The sequence below is a fragment of the Brachypodium distachyon genome, chromosome 3, assembly GCF_000005505.3.
Source record: "Brachypodium distachyon strain Bd21 chromosome 3, Brachypodium_distachyon_v3.0, whole genome shotgun sequence".
In the NCBI taxonomy this organism is placed as follows: domain Eukaryota; kingdom Viridiplantae; phylum Streptophyta; class Magnoliopsida; order Poales; family Poaceae; genus Brachypodium; species Brachypodium distachyon.
Genome location: NC_016133.3, coordinates 20,654,920 through 20,671,254, shown reverse-complemented (window position 1 = coordinate 20,671,254; position 16,335 = coordinate 20,654,920). Strand labels below are relative to the sequence as shown.

General features: G+C 39.3%; 1 protein-coding gene across 1 annotated transcript; it reads right to left on the bottom strand.

Annotated features, from left to right (window-relative positions):
- Nucleotides 1–6,608: 6,608 nt before the first annotated feature.
- On the bottom strand, nucleotides 6,609–13,688 carry LOC100821944 (inositol-tetrakisphosphate 1-kinase 1). Its single transcript, XM_003573705.4, has 10 exons — nucleotides 13,219–13,688; nucleotides 10,494–10,575; nucleotides 10,262–10,294; nucleotides 9,969–10,089; nucleotides 9,115–9,207; nucleotides 8,261–8,380; nucleotides 7,978–8,154; nucleotides 7,640–7,695; nucleotides 7,484–7,568; nucleotides 6,609–7,011 (listed from the first exon to the last, which is right to left on the bottom strand). Exons 1-10 carry the CDS (start codon nucleotides 13,404–13,406, stop codon nucleotides 6,917–6,919), a joined length of 1,050 nt encoding a protein of 349 aa, XP_003573753.1. The 5' UTR covers nucleotides 13,407–13,688; the 3' UTR covers nucleotides 6,609–6,916.
- Nucleotides 13,689–16,335: the final 2,647 nt, after the last annotated feature.

Below are 16,335 nucleotides of genomic sequence, written 5' to 3'. Positions count from 1 at the left end.
TGATTGTTGATAGACAAAGACCATAGCACATGGTGCCAACAGGGAGCAGACTCAACTGGTTGGCTGGCTTGCCTCCGGGCGAAGCAAGTCCTTTTTCTTCTTTCTCCTTCTTTCTTTCTTTCTTTCTTGAGATGTGAAGCCGTACGTTGACGTTTTGTTGCGGCTGTTTTTGACACGTCCGTGCGCTTGATGAGCATCCACGTGGCCCCACGAATCAATGATTTACCATCATTCGTCAAATCATTCGTTAGATCTCGTTCCGAGTTCCGACGGTGGAGGATGGATGCATGCATGACATATCTGGACCGAGCTTCTTTTTTCTAGCGAATACATATGTGCTGGAATGAGCTGATCCACTTGGATATATATTTGTCTCTTGAGATATTCTCGGCGCATGCCTCCTCTCCAAGCAACCGTGCCCCTGGATGAAAGTGCTGGAAGAGAAAGTAAAAAAAACACATAATAAAAGACAAATGATAAATGTAAGGTTTTCAAAGAGCAAACCGATGACGACCCTCAACACTATGGTTAACAACTTCAACAATGCACCCTGACCAGAGACCATCCTTTCAGTCTCCAATCTCCGTGGACAAAGAGCATGCATAATCCAGACTGAAGTACACCCTCCTCCACCGGCCTGCGCCGGCCCCACCAGATCCAAAGGACTTTTTTTAGAACCCATGGTGTGGTCACTTTCTTTCTTTGAGAATCCATGGTGTGGTCACCTGTACATGGTTTTAAGCATATAATCACATACTCCCTCTGTCTCATATTAAGTGACTTTTTATTACATGTATCTAAACGTTTTTATGCATAGATACATTCATATTTGAACAAATTTGAATCACTTGATATGATACGGAGGGAGTAGTAAAAAAACAACATGCATATGAAACAAGGTTTCTTTTGAGGAGGTTCGCTTTCCAACCATAGTTCATGCATATATAACCTCAAGAGAATACGTCTCTAGCCCAGTAGTTAGGGGCTCTAGTAGCCCTTTTGGTTCTAGGTTCAACTCCTTGGGGAGACAAATTTCAGGATAGAGGGTTAAAAAAATCGCCTCATCTGTCCCATACCTCCCATACCAAAGCACAGGTTTAAGACCGGCTTTGATCTCACGTGGCGCCGCGGTGCCGCTGTGTATGGGTGGGACATGAGGTTCGGAGATTTTCTAGCCCTGTGTGAAAAAGTCTTTTTCTTTCAAACGATACTCGGAGGTTTCTTCACCCCGCTGGCCTAGTTTTTTTTAGAGAATACGTACGTCTCTAATAGCTCGTGGTCTAGAATTCTAGAATTTTATTTTGAATATCATAAACCAATTTGTTTAGTTTGCATAGATAAGGTGGCCATAACAGGTATGTGAGTATGTCTATCTTTTGACATCTTTTCAAACCCAACAAGAAAACCTGAGCCGACCAATCTTGTCTCAAATGCTCGTGTGCTGTCACACCCAATTACAGATGGACACATCACACATATGAGGATGATTGGTGATGATATCATCTAGCAACTACTCTATCTCCTATTTGTGTAAAATCTTGTTTGGTTCGTAGCTCACCGCTACTTTCCTGTGTCTTCCTCCGTGGAATTAAAGTAGCCTTTCCATCCTCTACTTTTACTCATGGCTAAGTCTGACAAGTTTTTCTCTCATTGTAATGATGGTATAGATATTTTCCCTCAAAAAAAATGATGGTATGGATATTTGCGTCATGAGACATAAAACTCCCATCAAAGAGAAAAAGTGGAGAATTGTCAAGCATTATTTATTATGGCCTGATCCATATGAATAATGACCGTTAAGCTAACTTTTACGGTAGGGATCGTCAAATATGAACCGTCCCTCGGGCTTATCCAACGGCCCAGCTCTACCAATACTACTGGAGAAGATGAGTAGTATTTATTTAGTCGAGGGCAAAATGGGAAGATGCAATCAAGAGCTAAACCAAATTAGTCAAGGGCTTGATCATCTGCTCACAGCTCCCGGCCGGTTGGTACTAGCTACAGGGCCTGAGCTAATTGGTATTATTTTCTTCGTCCAACAAAAGATAAAAGATGTCTCAACTTTGACTAATTTAAATGCATATATACACTAAATTATATCTAGATACATTCAGATTTTAACAAATTTGAGACATCTTTTGTTAGACCGAGAGAGTATTGCTCGCTAGTAATATAGTTTCTGCTGATCGATTCAATGCAAATCCAAGTAGTCGAGCGGATTGTCCATGGAACAATCTCTAGGTGCCCCCCACTCACCACTCAGTACAAGCCACCATCCTGGGATCAACACCAATACGGCCGGCTTCTTGACCAGCCAATTAATCGGGGCGTATAGATGCAAGATGGTACGAGTACAACCATGACAGACGCGAACAGAGTATGGATGACCATCGAGGGCAGGGTGGGAAAGGCTGCAAGCGAATATCTAGGGACATATCCGCCATGCCGATATTAAGAAATGTCCAGATTACCCTCACAATCAACGGCCTAATACTACTCTCTTCCGACACTAGTAAAATGTACGGTAAAAAACCTCTAAGCTTAATAAAGGACGGATTATATATGTATTGAGGGTGTATCCTCTTTAGACTACTACAAAGTTCGTCATCCTTAACCAGTCATCAGTGACGGCCTGGAAGCCATCGTGAGCCCCAAGAGTTTTAACCGATGAGCCTTATAGGATGTGTCAGCAAACAACTTCCCACAAAACGCATTGACGAGTCATCACCGACACGTCCACAATGGACGCGTCAGTGACGGCGATCTCTGCCACCTTCAGGTAACACACACTTGACGGCAGGACATCTCTGACAGGCCTTAGATAGGAAGCGTCATATGTGTCGAGGTCTCCTCTAACGGGCCGCGTATATAACACGTCAGCGATAACTTAGTTGCCGCAACAAATCAATCCACGGGATGTGCCGCTCGTCATGTATACGTACTAGCATTAAACCACAGCAACCCCAGAGAGCGACTATCTGACTAGATAATTCGATGATTAACATATTAAAATTATAAAAATAAAATTGAAAGTTTGTCATGACGATTAACATCAATGGTAGCTGGCTCGATCATATGTGTATGCATATATAACAACAGTGATAAGGAAGTGACATGCATGGCTGGGAAAGACTGTATGAGTGTTCCTGATGATGACATAATGGTTAATGGTCAAATTTCTAATCCATGATAAGGAAGTGACATGCATGGCTAGGAAAGACTGTATGAGTGTTCCTGTTGATTAATGAAACATAGCCTTCCAGTTCAAAAAAAAAGAGAGAAGATGAGATCTGAATGATACAAGTTCCAGTCCCAATCACCGAATACTCCATGATGATATGTCTAATTTCTGAAGTAGGCAATGCAAGCAATGATGCATCCAACCAACTATCCCTATCGATCTCCTCCCTCGGCGCCGGCCATCTCTTCTGTCATGGATCGATGCTTTTCACTCTTAATTAGATCCAAACCTTGCCACCGATCGAAGGAAAATGAAACTTCCTCCGTCCCATATTAAATGTCACAATTTTGTCTACATAATCTATACACTAAAAGATGTTTAGATACATGCGCATTTAGACAAAGTTGTGACCCTTAATATGGGACGGAGGAAGTAATTAAAGGAATGTTACATGCTTTTCACGACTACATTCCTTGCATCTAACATCGAGAAATACAATATCTCGCCACTAGCTAGGGTAGGTTACCAAGGTCCAATTATCTTGGAAGCTTAGAAATGACAAAAGGTCAATACATATTGTTGGTAGATGATGCACGAACCATGGCATGATAACAAGATTGCATCTTTTTTGGTCTCCTAACACATGCGCACAAACTCATAGAAGCAGTTGATTTCCTCCTCCAACTGGAAAAAAGGGATAAAATCGGTAGCTTTTCACACTCGGGCAAAAAGAATTAAACAATCGAGCCATGCATCGATGTGAAAGGGTGCACCTAGTTCTTCAATTAACAGCCTCTCCTATATGCATGGTGATAACGCATCAGATCACAAACGATGCATCGATGTTCTTTTTCTCCATTCTCCATGTATGCTGAAATTAAGTGCCTCAAAAATAAGCACCCTGAAAGCCGAAAAACGGGGATTAATTGAATCCTAGCTTTGCCGACGAATAACTTTTCAGAGACAAGCATGATGAGGTAGAGGGAAAATTCTGATTTTCTCTAGATATTGTATCAGATAGAAAGAGACACAACACAGTATGGAATCTCTTGGCCTAGTCTGCACACAAAAATTCCATCTGAACAAAATTACATAGAACTACTCCATCCGTTCCATAATTCTTGTCGAAATATTACATGTATCTAAACATACTTTAGTAATATATACATCCATTTTTAGGCAATTTGAGACAAGAATTATGGAACGGAGGTAGTATTAATTTTGAAGCAACTATACTTAATTAAAGAGACTTGATTAATTTTACTGTGATCAAATTACTTCGGGACCAGTATAAGTAACTAGAATTAACCTGCACCAGATAAGTAGAGTTGAGACCTTGTGTCTTACAGCAAGTAAGCATGAGAATGATTGCTGATAGCAACCTATCACTAGGTACAAATCTTTTTGTCTGCCTTCATGTGCGGCCTATATGAAATTGAGATTTTCCCAGGGTAAACCAACTAATTATTTAACATCCACCGATGTATATTTTTGCAATAGCATATGACCAACACTAATCATTGGGGTATTCAGAGAGGGACTTTAGGTTCCTCAATAGCATAAAGAAGAATTAATGGGACCTTTTTTTAATCTTGACCTAAGTTGGCTAGGATGTGTGTCACACGCTTCAGGCGATATTATGCCCAAAGTTTAGTTGGAAGACTTTGAAATTAATTAACAAACAGTACGATTGATGTTTACATCTTCTCCTATGCGCAAAGCCATGAGTTGACTTCAAATAGTGGGTGGCGGCAAAAGTTATATTGATCGATTTCATTAAATTAATTAGTGCGAGATAATTAACTCCATTCCATAATTGCGCTAAGATAAAATAGGTGATCTGGACCGAAGAAGATAATGAAGAGCTCGTGATATGCATTCGAATGTGAAAGGCATGAGCTGATCTTGTATATTGTCCAAACTTAATTTATTCAAGTTAGTGCTTACATGGAAAGATCCATCTTGCGACCCATGATTTGTATGCTGTGATGAGATAATGTTGCAATAAAATGGCTATATGCATCGCTTTAGAGGTCGGGGAGCTCCCATTTTTGAAAAAAAAACGCAGTACGTGTTGATGAAGGTGGATTTCCCCTCTACTCTGCAAATTAAGGTATTTATTCTTGACGACAGAATTTCTGGTCTTACTTTCACGAGGGATTTTAATTGAATACGTCGCGGGTGGAGACACATACCTGGGAAGATTTACGCCACCTCTTCCCAATCCTTGAAGATATGAAGCAATTTGCGTGAGAAACACTCTCTCAACTAGTCAATCATGGATGGAGACTTCTGTTCACCGTGTTGTGTCACTCCCAGTCCCAGAGTATATTAGCATACTGATTCATAAATAAAATACAGGCACAATTTACATAGTTAGTTCCATAGGATCATGGTTAATGGCTTCATCCATGATGCACATGGTTTTGAACGATTCTTTCAGAGCAAAGTGATCCTACGTAATGAGCTAGCCGGATAATGATTTTAATTTACAGGATGAACTAAACAAAATGATTTGATCAGCCAGGTAAGATAAATGGTTGTGCAGACTGAAAAGGGCCTGATCAGCAGCGTCATCCAGATCTACGCATCCCAATATGACCAACAATCACCGTCCAATCGAAATTTATAATTGTGGAGGAGGTATGAAAGGATATGGATGAGAAGAATTTAGACTGACGGAGAGATGGAGCTTACTTGTGAATGAGACAGGTGCAGAACGTGATGACATTAATAAACATGCTTATTTAGGTGATGACATCTTGATCTCGGTTAACAGGTCAATTTAAACATGAGGGAAGTTGCTTCTTTGATATATTTTTTCTTCCAGCAACGTTCCAGCCAGATTGTGATGTGCATACATGGGCTGCTAGCATAGGGTTGTGAACTTGTGATATGCATATATAGAGTGCTAGCACAGGGTATTGCTTGGATTAGATAGTACTACCAAGGGTAGCCACAAATACTACTTCCTTCAAATTAGTTATCGCAGCTTTATCTAGGTTACGACAATTAATTTGAACTGGGAGGAGTACTAGTATTTGATAAGAAAATTAAGACCACTTGGTATTTGATAAAAAAAAATAAGACAAGGCACCATACTACTTGGCTCAGACTTAACTCAATGCTGTTGACAGTTCGTGGATCTTATTAGGTTTAGGTCTTTCGAAAAAATTTCATTTAGGGCATGTATTATGGGCCAAAAGCCAGTGAACCATGAGCTCATCAAGCATATTGTGGTGTGGATCATGCTTCTTTCATCCTGAATCTTGGTTAGAGGCCAGTAATGGGGGAGCCCGTGGGTGACAATCTTTTCCAGGGGAGCGAGCTCTTCGCCTGACGTAGTTAACCCAAAGAGTCAGAACGACTGACATATTGCTTGCAAATCTAAAAACTTTAATGACATCAATGGTAACTGGGGCGATTGTTAACCCTGGCTTCTCTAGCAACTTTAACGAGCTGTTGCTAAACTTTATTCAGTAATACTTCAAATCAGCGTTGCAGTATCAAGTATCCACTTCATGGATAACAGGGGTTACACCAGTTTTGTTGAAAAGAAGCCTTCGGATGCCATTTTTCTTCTTTTCTTTCAATATCTCAGGTGGAGCCTCAGCAACAAGCTAATAACATCCCCCCTGATATGTACAGACTGGAAAATCTATCTATGCTGCCACAGTTACACGGACGGTGTTTTGTTAATTTCCCCATCCTCGGGCAAGAAAGCTTGGCTACACTTCAGCTCCCGCTTAAACGCCTTTTATACTTGCTTTGCACAAGGCTTAGTAGGAAGTCGGTGAATACGTGCTCATAGCCTGGCATTTTCCCATATCCTGTGGAGTTTGAACTAGAACTATTAGGGCACGGCACAGAGAAAAAATAGATAGCACCCAAGTGCTTAGGTAACAGAGTTGAAGCAGCTGACATTGACCATTGAGAAAGTGCAGTATTATCTTGAACCTAAAATAATTCACCAAGTAAACAAAGAACAAAGCTTAAGCAATAGCGCGCAATCATAAATTGGTGTTGATCCGCAGAATTTACCTACTACAAGACTATGTAAAGCCCATGTTATACATATGTTATACTTCCATCCATAAACACCATACTACACCTATACAAATGGGATGCACTAAAAAACGTATACAGAGGCAGTAAGAGGAAATTGGTTTAGCTGTTATACAAACAATAGCTACGCTCCCTACCATAAAACAATCTAAACAATGTTTATATCCTAGCAAGTGACAGGATAAGGCGTAAAGGTTAAGAGCATTAGTAAATCCAATGGAGGCTGAAATAACTCACCAGGGAAATAGTTGATGTCAATGACATAGTACCGATCCTTGCTTCCATGTTCTCTAATCATGTCTAAATTAAACAGTCTAAGACCCTGAAATTTCACTATGTCAGGTAGAAGGAACAATATGAGTTGCATATAGTTAAAATGAAACCTACTCATACCAGTCGACGCCGTAGTTCCTTGCCTAGCTTCTCCAAAAGTGGCCTTGGAGGAAGTTCTGTCATGTGACAGTTGTTCAGCAACACGCACAAAGCGATTAATGTGAAACTTAGGAAGAGGGAACTTATTATGTCAGTCTGAACAACTTCAGCACTTGAGCTTTTTCATAGACAAGAAAATGGCAAATAGCTATTCATTGAAATGTACAATAGAGTATCCAATGGCACAAATGCCATTCCAAGCAAGAGAACTCTGGTGTGGTGTGCCCACAAAGCAAGCTAGATGCAGTAGTGTAAACCAAAAGGAAGTTAAAACTAATGCACCAGCAAAGAAGCCTCGCCTGCAATACAAGGGTCAATGTCTGCATCTTCTGCATTATTTGTAGCACATGAGACTCTTGGGAATCGGAAGATGCCATCATTGTTTTCCATGTCATAGGCGTTAACATCAGGGAGTGAAAACCGTCGTACAACCCGAATTGTTTCACCAACAATGTACACCTTAAATAGGATCCCGCCTGTATAGACACTAAAGTGAGATCTAGACTTCCACTACTTGGCAGGGAGTTTCAGGATAGATCAGATATCAAAGAACATATATGTTGAACAAGAATTAAAAGTTACCATGGTTTACAAATTCCTGGAGAACCAGAGGAGGATCAAGCATTGACAGCGATGTATCCACATATGCAAGAGATAGTTCATGAGATTTCGATGTTCCATCAACCACCAAAGGTTTGGCAACTGCACGAAGAGTATTATCCACATCAGAAAAGGCGAGGCTTTTATCCTGCCTATTTTGGAAACACAACACATAATGCATGACAAACAGATAAAGATGCAACAAAATGCAAGATAAACTTAAAATAAGTAAGCAGCATCAACTAAAAACATGGAAAATTCATCAAAGTATCAAACTATACAGCACGGCCATCATCTGTAGTTGAACTTAATTAAAGGGCAGATTTAACAGCAAGACATCATCACACTCAATACCCAGCCGCACATTTAGCCCAATGTCAATACTAAACACCAGCAGTTTAACATCACGCATGAAAAGCATTTTCAACATAAAATTTTAAAAATACTTTTTTAAAAAGAATACTAAAGGGGAAACCCAAACAGTAACCTGAATTCGCACCAATGAGGACTTGAACTTACATGCTTGGGTTGATGCATCAAATCCCCAACCAAGTGAGATAGGCTAACCTCCATAAAACAATTATGATGTTGCAGACCAAACCCCTAAAAACCTAGATAAGCTATGCAAAAGACTTTTTAAAATTATACCTGATGTAGGTAATAACTCATACACGTTTTAATCAAATTAATATATCTGGCATGACCATAGAAAAAAAATCAAAATGTAAAGTAGTATTACTAGTACTAAAAATCAAGAACGAAACCAAAACAGAATAAAAGAACACATGTATCATTTTTATTAGTAACCTAATGATCAAAGGGTGCGAACTACTCACCCAAGGGCAAGGTTAGTCCAGCCTTGGCTACTGCAGCTGGTATGGAAGATGGGTCTTTCATGATGACTAGCTGTCGTGGGGCACAAACCTCACCTGTAATTGTTGAACACACAAAAAAAAATCAATGAAAAGCTAGATGTTTTTCCATAATATTTAAACCAAAGTTCTACATATTCAGCATAATAGGGTAATATTTTGCGCCTTCAAGAACCCAACTAATTATTTGTCTCAAATATCCCACTAATATAACATAGTTTGAAATAATTCCACCCAATGGTTGCTAATCTTAATTTGACATTAACAATTAACCTAATATCCGTTAAGTTTGAGAGCAAATTAAGCATTACACTGTTCTTTTGCCTATGCTGTCACCGTGAGCAAAGGCTCTTTCCAAGGATCAATATAACTGTATTATTGGGTACACAGGACTACAGGAGTTGGACCAAGAGAGACCAAAGGTTAACTTACACAAGGAGTGAAAAGCACATGCAAGACCTATAACATAATGTCACAGGTCAAACTCCAGATGGCATTTCTGAAGTAGGTCTGAACATTAGGTTACAGCAGCCAAGAGGCCCTGAGGCTTGTGGAGACAGATCCCCTTTACTTGGTCATTTCTTTCCTTCTCCATATCGGTGTATCTCCTTTATACATAGAGCCAGCCCTAACTAACAAACCAAATCTTATAAAAAAGGGAAATAAATTTTCTTTAATTTTAACCGATATTTTCTCTCATGAAAGAGGCCCTGACAAATCTTAGTTAAGGCTGCGGATATGAATTTTCCATGGGCCAGTTCATGGAATATAAAACATCTTGGGGTCCCTAGTATTAAATGAATATATACTAAACTTACCATAGCTGTTGGACAAGTTCAAATCAGTAACTTCTTGAAGCATCGACTGCCGATTGTGTAAATGTTGGATAGCACTTGGTGGGTCAAGGATGGTTACTTCTGGATGCTCTTCACGATAATCCTTAAAGAAAATGACAGAAGTTTATTTAGAATAACTCCAGAGAGGATTCTGAACTTCTAATCATCATATTGCTAAGCTGTATTGTTGCTAACAGAAGAAATATATAAGAAACATAGCTATTTGTATGTAACCATTTACACATCAGAAAATCTGCTTTGTATTCATGACTTACCTCCAGAACTTGCTGCCACTCCTTGTTAGTACGCTGGTAAAAGGAAAGCAACAAACTCAATCAGAAACAAACAAAATCTTAATGAGCAAAGATGCTTGATTATTCGCTTAAAAGATTAAATAGGTGAACTTATTTTGGTTCTTTCACTAAGCATACTTAATATATGGAGTATTCGTGTCTGCATTATCAAGTATTTGATTTAGTACATATCCAGAACCGCATGGAGGCTAACCTTGTGCAGAATAATGTCAAATGGGCCTTGTTCAGAGAGAGGACAAGTCTCATCAATTGATACAAAATTAATTCCCTTCTTCCTGAAAAAAAAATCAGTATAAGGAGAATTCATCAAATTGACATAAACAAAAGGCTGGGAAATACTCAAGCATTAGCAATAGCAGTATTAGTTTAAAAGCAACATGATGAAATTATTTCAGCCAGCTTCAAGCTTTTAGTGTAGTCACGGACAACTTGGGAAGTGAAATTTAAATTAATCCCGCATATATACAGGATTTGATTTTCTACAACCAGTAGAGACCTCACATTATAATTCGAATATCTGGAATGAAATTTCATGAACATGGTGACCTCTAGGGCAACAAGTGAAGGAGGATCCATCATACTGATGAGCAAAGCATGAGTGCACAACACAATGACATTAACCAAATAGAGTCTTCCTAAATCCATACCTAAATATGTGATAGATCAAGTTAGCAGATATTAAATGACAGCATCGCAGTAACCAGAATACTAAACTTCACTGATTAGTTAATGACCTGCTGCTTAAAATATCTTGAAAAATGCCCTGCAATTTCTCAAGGACCTAAGTGGGTTGAGAGAGAACTGCTAGAAATATGAGATAATCGGGAGCTAGTCCCTTGATTTAGTTATCAAAATAAACACAACACCTTTCGCCTAGAATTAGACAATGACATAGTTACGCAGCTGCTCTACTACAAAGACAGGGACAGAACATCTGTTACAGCCACCAGATTTACTATACAATCATCAACGTGCATTAACCAATTTTTTGGCTGAGAAGCAATCAACCTAACCACTGTTTTAACTTTTAAATAAATTCTATGGCGCAAGAGTAGCAGGCAGGTGGCTACACAGCAGCTGCCGTAACATCTTTGTACAAATGTAGCACCTTAGCATTCTGCTAAAGATGCTAGCCTGTAGTGCATGTGAGCCGCTCAGTATAAATAACCATTAAGGATTCTGCCATGCATTGCATACTCTAGCCATCTTACATTTTGACTTGTTTCTCCAAGACTTGACATAGAAACCAACAGTACTAACACAACGTAAACAAGTTGAAAGCTAGCATTCTTATCATGGGCAGCAAATAAAGAATAAAATGGTTGTCAATCATCTTCAACAGAACTAAACAATTGACTAATGAAAGTATTAGGTTGGTCTTTGTGTCCTGGATGTTTTACTATAGGATCCTTTGTTCACTGGTTTCAGTAACTTCATATTACAAATAGTATGCGCAAAACTACACTATCAAAACTATCACAAACATGCTGTTTCCTATTTTCAGGTCAATGAGCATATTATGGTTGCAAATAACAAATGAGTTTCCAACAGTTAGGTTTTTTTACTTAGGTCATATCGCAGTTCTCATACCCCAATATGTTTAATAAATGGAATAAAGAACTGAATTGGAAAACTGACGCCAATGATAATTCTACTAAAGCAGGAAAATCTGCTGTACCAAAGTTATATTTTCTTCTCTACCAAATCATAAGATAACAATGAGAATAAGTTCAATATCACAGAAAAATACCCAACTCCAGGCTCATTTCAGATATTCAAACTAAGTAGAAAACATTGAGAAGATGGTGCTTCAAAGAAGTATCACAGAGAAAAATGCAATCTATTGGATCTGAAATAGATTATACGTGTAATTGATAAAATGCAATATTAACCTGTGAAAAATTTGTTCAGAAATACTTGCTAGAAATTAACAGAACAGCACACAATAAATTTAGAAAAATAAAGATCACAGCTCAGATTTGTACAGGACTCATGAAAGAGGCAAGAAGCATGTTCCATTTCTTTAATTCTCCTTTACTCCATCCTTGTTGATACGGCATGTATCAAGTTTTAGTACAGTCAACATGCCGCTACTTTACTTTATTTCAGCAACAATCAAGTCTTACTGGTACAGCCAACATACCCCTGCTTTACTTTATTTCAGCATGAAGCTTAACTCAATGAAATGGTTAAGACTTTTGGTGAACAACCTAAAGAATTTGTTTCTTTCATCCATGGTCATTTTAAAGACCTAAGACATGTGATGCGTTTCTGTTTACCCACGAGAATATTCCAATCTCTTGAGATCTCAGATATCAAACAAGAGCAGTCGCATATGAAACACCCACATCACCAAGTTAACAGAGTGTTAAGCCATCATAAACAGTCAACATGACAGTCTGACAGAGACACAACGGGCAGATAGGGATTGCTGGAGACCATAGAACAAGCGTACCTCCCAGTTTCCTTCCAAAAGTAGTAAAATAATAAGACCAACTCTAAACTATCATACATGAATACATGATGCAGAAGACACCCTTACTGTCCACTTCCAATACTTTTTACTGATGAACCGAATAGCAATGATTGGAGTACCTTACAAATCAAGTCAGTTTCTGATGAAATCACTGAGTACTTTATTTGTGCCCAACTTCTCAATCAAAAATCTTTTTTCCTTAAAGAAATGGGCAAGAGGGCAGCGCAATCTGATCATGATTCCCCCACCAATGCACGTCAAAGGTCCGAAGGCAACTCTTCTATTTTTGTTTGGTTCGGAAAAAACACATAGTACATGAATAAAAAAACATACTGTTCTCTCTCCCCCGAATCAAATCCCTTGCCGGACGGCTCCCGGGAGAACCACATAAAAGATTCTAGTTTTGCCGCGGGATCAAAAGAGTGTTTCTGTTCGGTTTTACCTGGCAAGCGCAAGCAGCTTGGGCTGCAGGAAGCTCTTGACCTTCTTCTTGGTGAGCGCGTACCCAACAACCAGCCGCTGCGACCCCGAAGAGGCGGCGGGCGGCGGCGACAGCGCCACTGGCGCCAGCATCGCCGAGGCCACCGGCTCCTCCACCTCCTCGTCCGACGCACCCTCGTGCACCCTCATCCCGCCAAACCCTAACCCTAATCCACCCGGGGACGGCGACGAATGACCCCCAAAAAATACCTCGTAAATTCGAGAAAAAAGATCTAAAAAATCGCTGGGGGCGTCTGCGGAGGGGGAATCGCGGACGCGAAAAGGTCTGAGAAGTCGGATTTAAGGCTGATTTGAGGGAGAAAGGGAAAATTTCGCAAAGTTTTTTCTTTTTCTTTTGTTTTGGAGGTTTGTGTGTTTAATGGCGACGAGGAGGCGAGTGGAAGGGGAGAGAAGGAGAGCAAGCCAGCCGAGAGCGAGCGGGAGGGTATTTGTAGACGACGAAGGGGGTCAGGAGCTCAGGATCCTGTGTGGCCACCCGTCTATGTGGTCAAATCACTAAGTACTCCAATATTCAGTTATCCGAGTGAAAGAAAGACCCAATATTGTTTTTCAGACAACAGATATTACACCAGGCTTTAAATTACTCCGTAACATAACCCAAACGGCCGAACAAGATACAGGGTGTGGGAAAAAACAGCTTACAAAAGAAAGAAACAAGAACAAGCACAAAAATAAAAATAATAAAAATAAAAAGAGAAGAACAGTTTGCAATGGTCAGACCCCTCGACAACAAAGGTTGAGGCTAACGCTAACGTATAATCGTATAAGAGGAAACACGGACACCATAGAAGGAAGAATGCATCTTGTGCTCTGTTACAATGACATTTGTGCGCCAAGGGCGTCGTACCTGATCAAAACCATGTAAAAGCTCACCCAAGTGCGCGAAATGGAAATTGATAGCAGGAATCAAACTTGACCAACACTAAGACGGCTACCCCAGGAACAATATCAAGGCGGTCAAAACTAGCGGTAGTGGGAATCTTTAAAATCAGTGCAAATTTGAGTGGCATAGAAGTTTTTTTAGAGGCAACTGAATGTCCCCTTCGTTGTTTTTCACTGGCCTAAATTTTTTGTTGGAATTATTGCTATAGAAAAAATTCAATTGCCTTGAGTTGACTATCTGGTAAATTCTACGGAATGTGATAGTTGACGTGCAACCGGAGAAAAGAGACACAAAAAGGCTTGTTTCATTAGCAAGAAAATAGCACAAAAGGTTTGAACTTATTCTCTTTATACGCCAGCATATTCCTTCAGGTATTTATGGGCATTGAAACCATATGATGGCACAAGAATCTTCTAGGCATATTTCCCACCTTTCGGGGAAATCAAGCTATTGAATTCATATAATATTTAATGGACGGTATTCAAATACTAAGTCCAGTATGATATGTATTCATATGCAACCTTCATGAGTTTGTCCACTTAAATATTCAAAAAATCATGTTACTACAAGATGTTAATTATATGCATATACAAATTTAACAAATAAAACTGATCATATGTACATTGTACAAAAACAAAAGATACCAAAAGTCTCTCTGTGAGTAATATCAGATCAATATTTGTGCAATACACATGCGATTATATTTTTATCATGATTTTAATAAGGTTTCAAAAAGTGCGCTATTTTGCCGTTATAGCATATCTCAAGACCCGACGCTAAGTTAGAGACTTGACGTTAAAGGGTTGATCAAAAGTCACAAGACATGCCTAAAACCGTCCAGACCTAACCTAAAACTGTTCAATCCTTTAATCTTAACAATTATGCCTCATACTCTCCATGGATTTGGTCTTGCAGGAGAACTTTTTTAGCAAGTGATTATGCTAAATCCTTTATTTGGGGGCTATATTTGAGCGTGTGTTTTTGCAAAATGCTATTTGAAATAGCACGTATAGCATCTGCAGCAGGCCGACGCTATTTAAAACCTTGAATTTTGTGTGTGTGAATTTTCCGAGAATCTTGTTTTAGAGTAGTCCTACATTATATTAAACAAACAGACTACCATTAGTAAAAACACACGCAAAATTGATAGACTGAACAGGAGAATACAATAATCCGAGAAGCAATGCAGAAAAGACTCCAATGAAATAAAAATTACACATAGTTTCCTCAGAGTTTTTGTACACATCGAAGCCAAAAGCCGTCGTCAAACTCCAATGATGTTGAAGCGCCCATCGAAAGAGAAAAAGTATAACTTCCAACAATGCAAGATCCAGGAAGGACGTCCCCACGGTGAGGAGGATATCAAGGAAAATTTATTCAACTCGGAGCAACCCTCCGAAACCAGTACCACCAAACGAAACAAAGACTCTAGCTTTATGAATACCATGGAAGAGAGGGGATTTGCCCTCCTCCTCCGACCGATGGAGCGGTGGACGAATGGAGACGGAAGACTCTAGCTTTGATATATATATAACTTGCTAAGAAGCCCACACGAACTTATGTTCACAATCATGTTTGTTCGTACTCTTCTGCAAAAATTATTATCTAATTTCAGTATTTTCATGGTACCATATATGTTGAGTGGTTATTTCGTTTCCATTTGACTTCTAAATGGGAAAATTCACCTAAGCATCTTATACTACTACCTGTCACTTCATGCTACGAGTGGAGCTAGGATTTAATTATAATAGGATAAAAAAGAGAAGACATTTGAGTTTAGAGAAGATGGACTTAGTATGGCCTCCCAAAAACTGGTTAATACAGTCATTACTTACAGGAGAGAGAATATCCCAATTTACCAATAATAGTAATCCTCTCCAGCTAATACTTCTTGTTACGAAACTAACAACTGTGTGAAAAGGTAGCTCACATGGTGAGCTTTTTTGTGACAAAGAGGTCTCTTGTAGACTAAAAGGTTGTTATTATCATCTTGACACACAAGCCGAGTAATTTCTCCATAAAGAAACGGTTTATTTCTCTCTTTTCTCCTTCACATCATCCAAATTATGATGCAGCATGTTAGTAATAATAACTGCGATAAGGACCGTTGAAGAATCCTTGATCTTCGCGTGTAAGAAGATTGATGGGACTTGACTAGTGGGTAACGATGTCCAC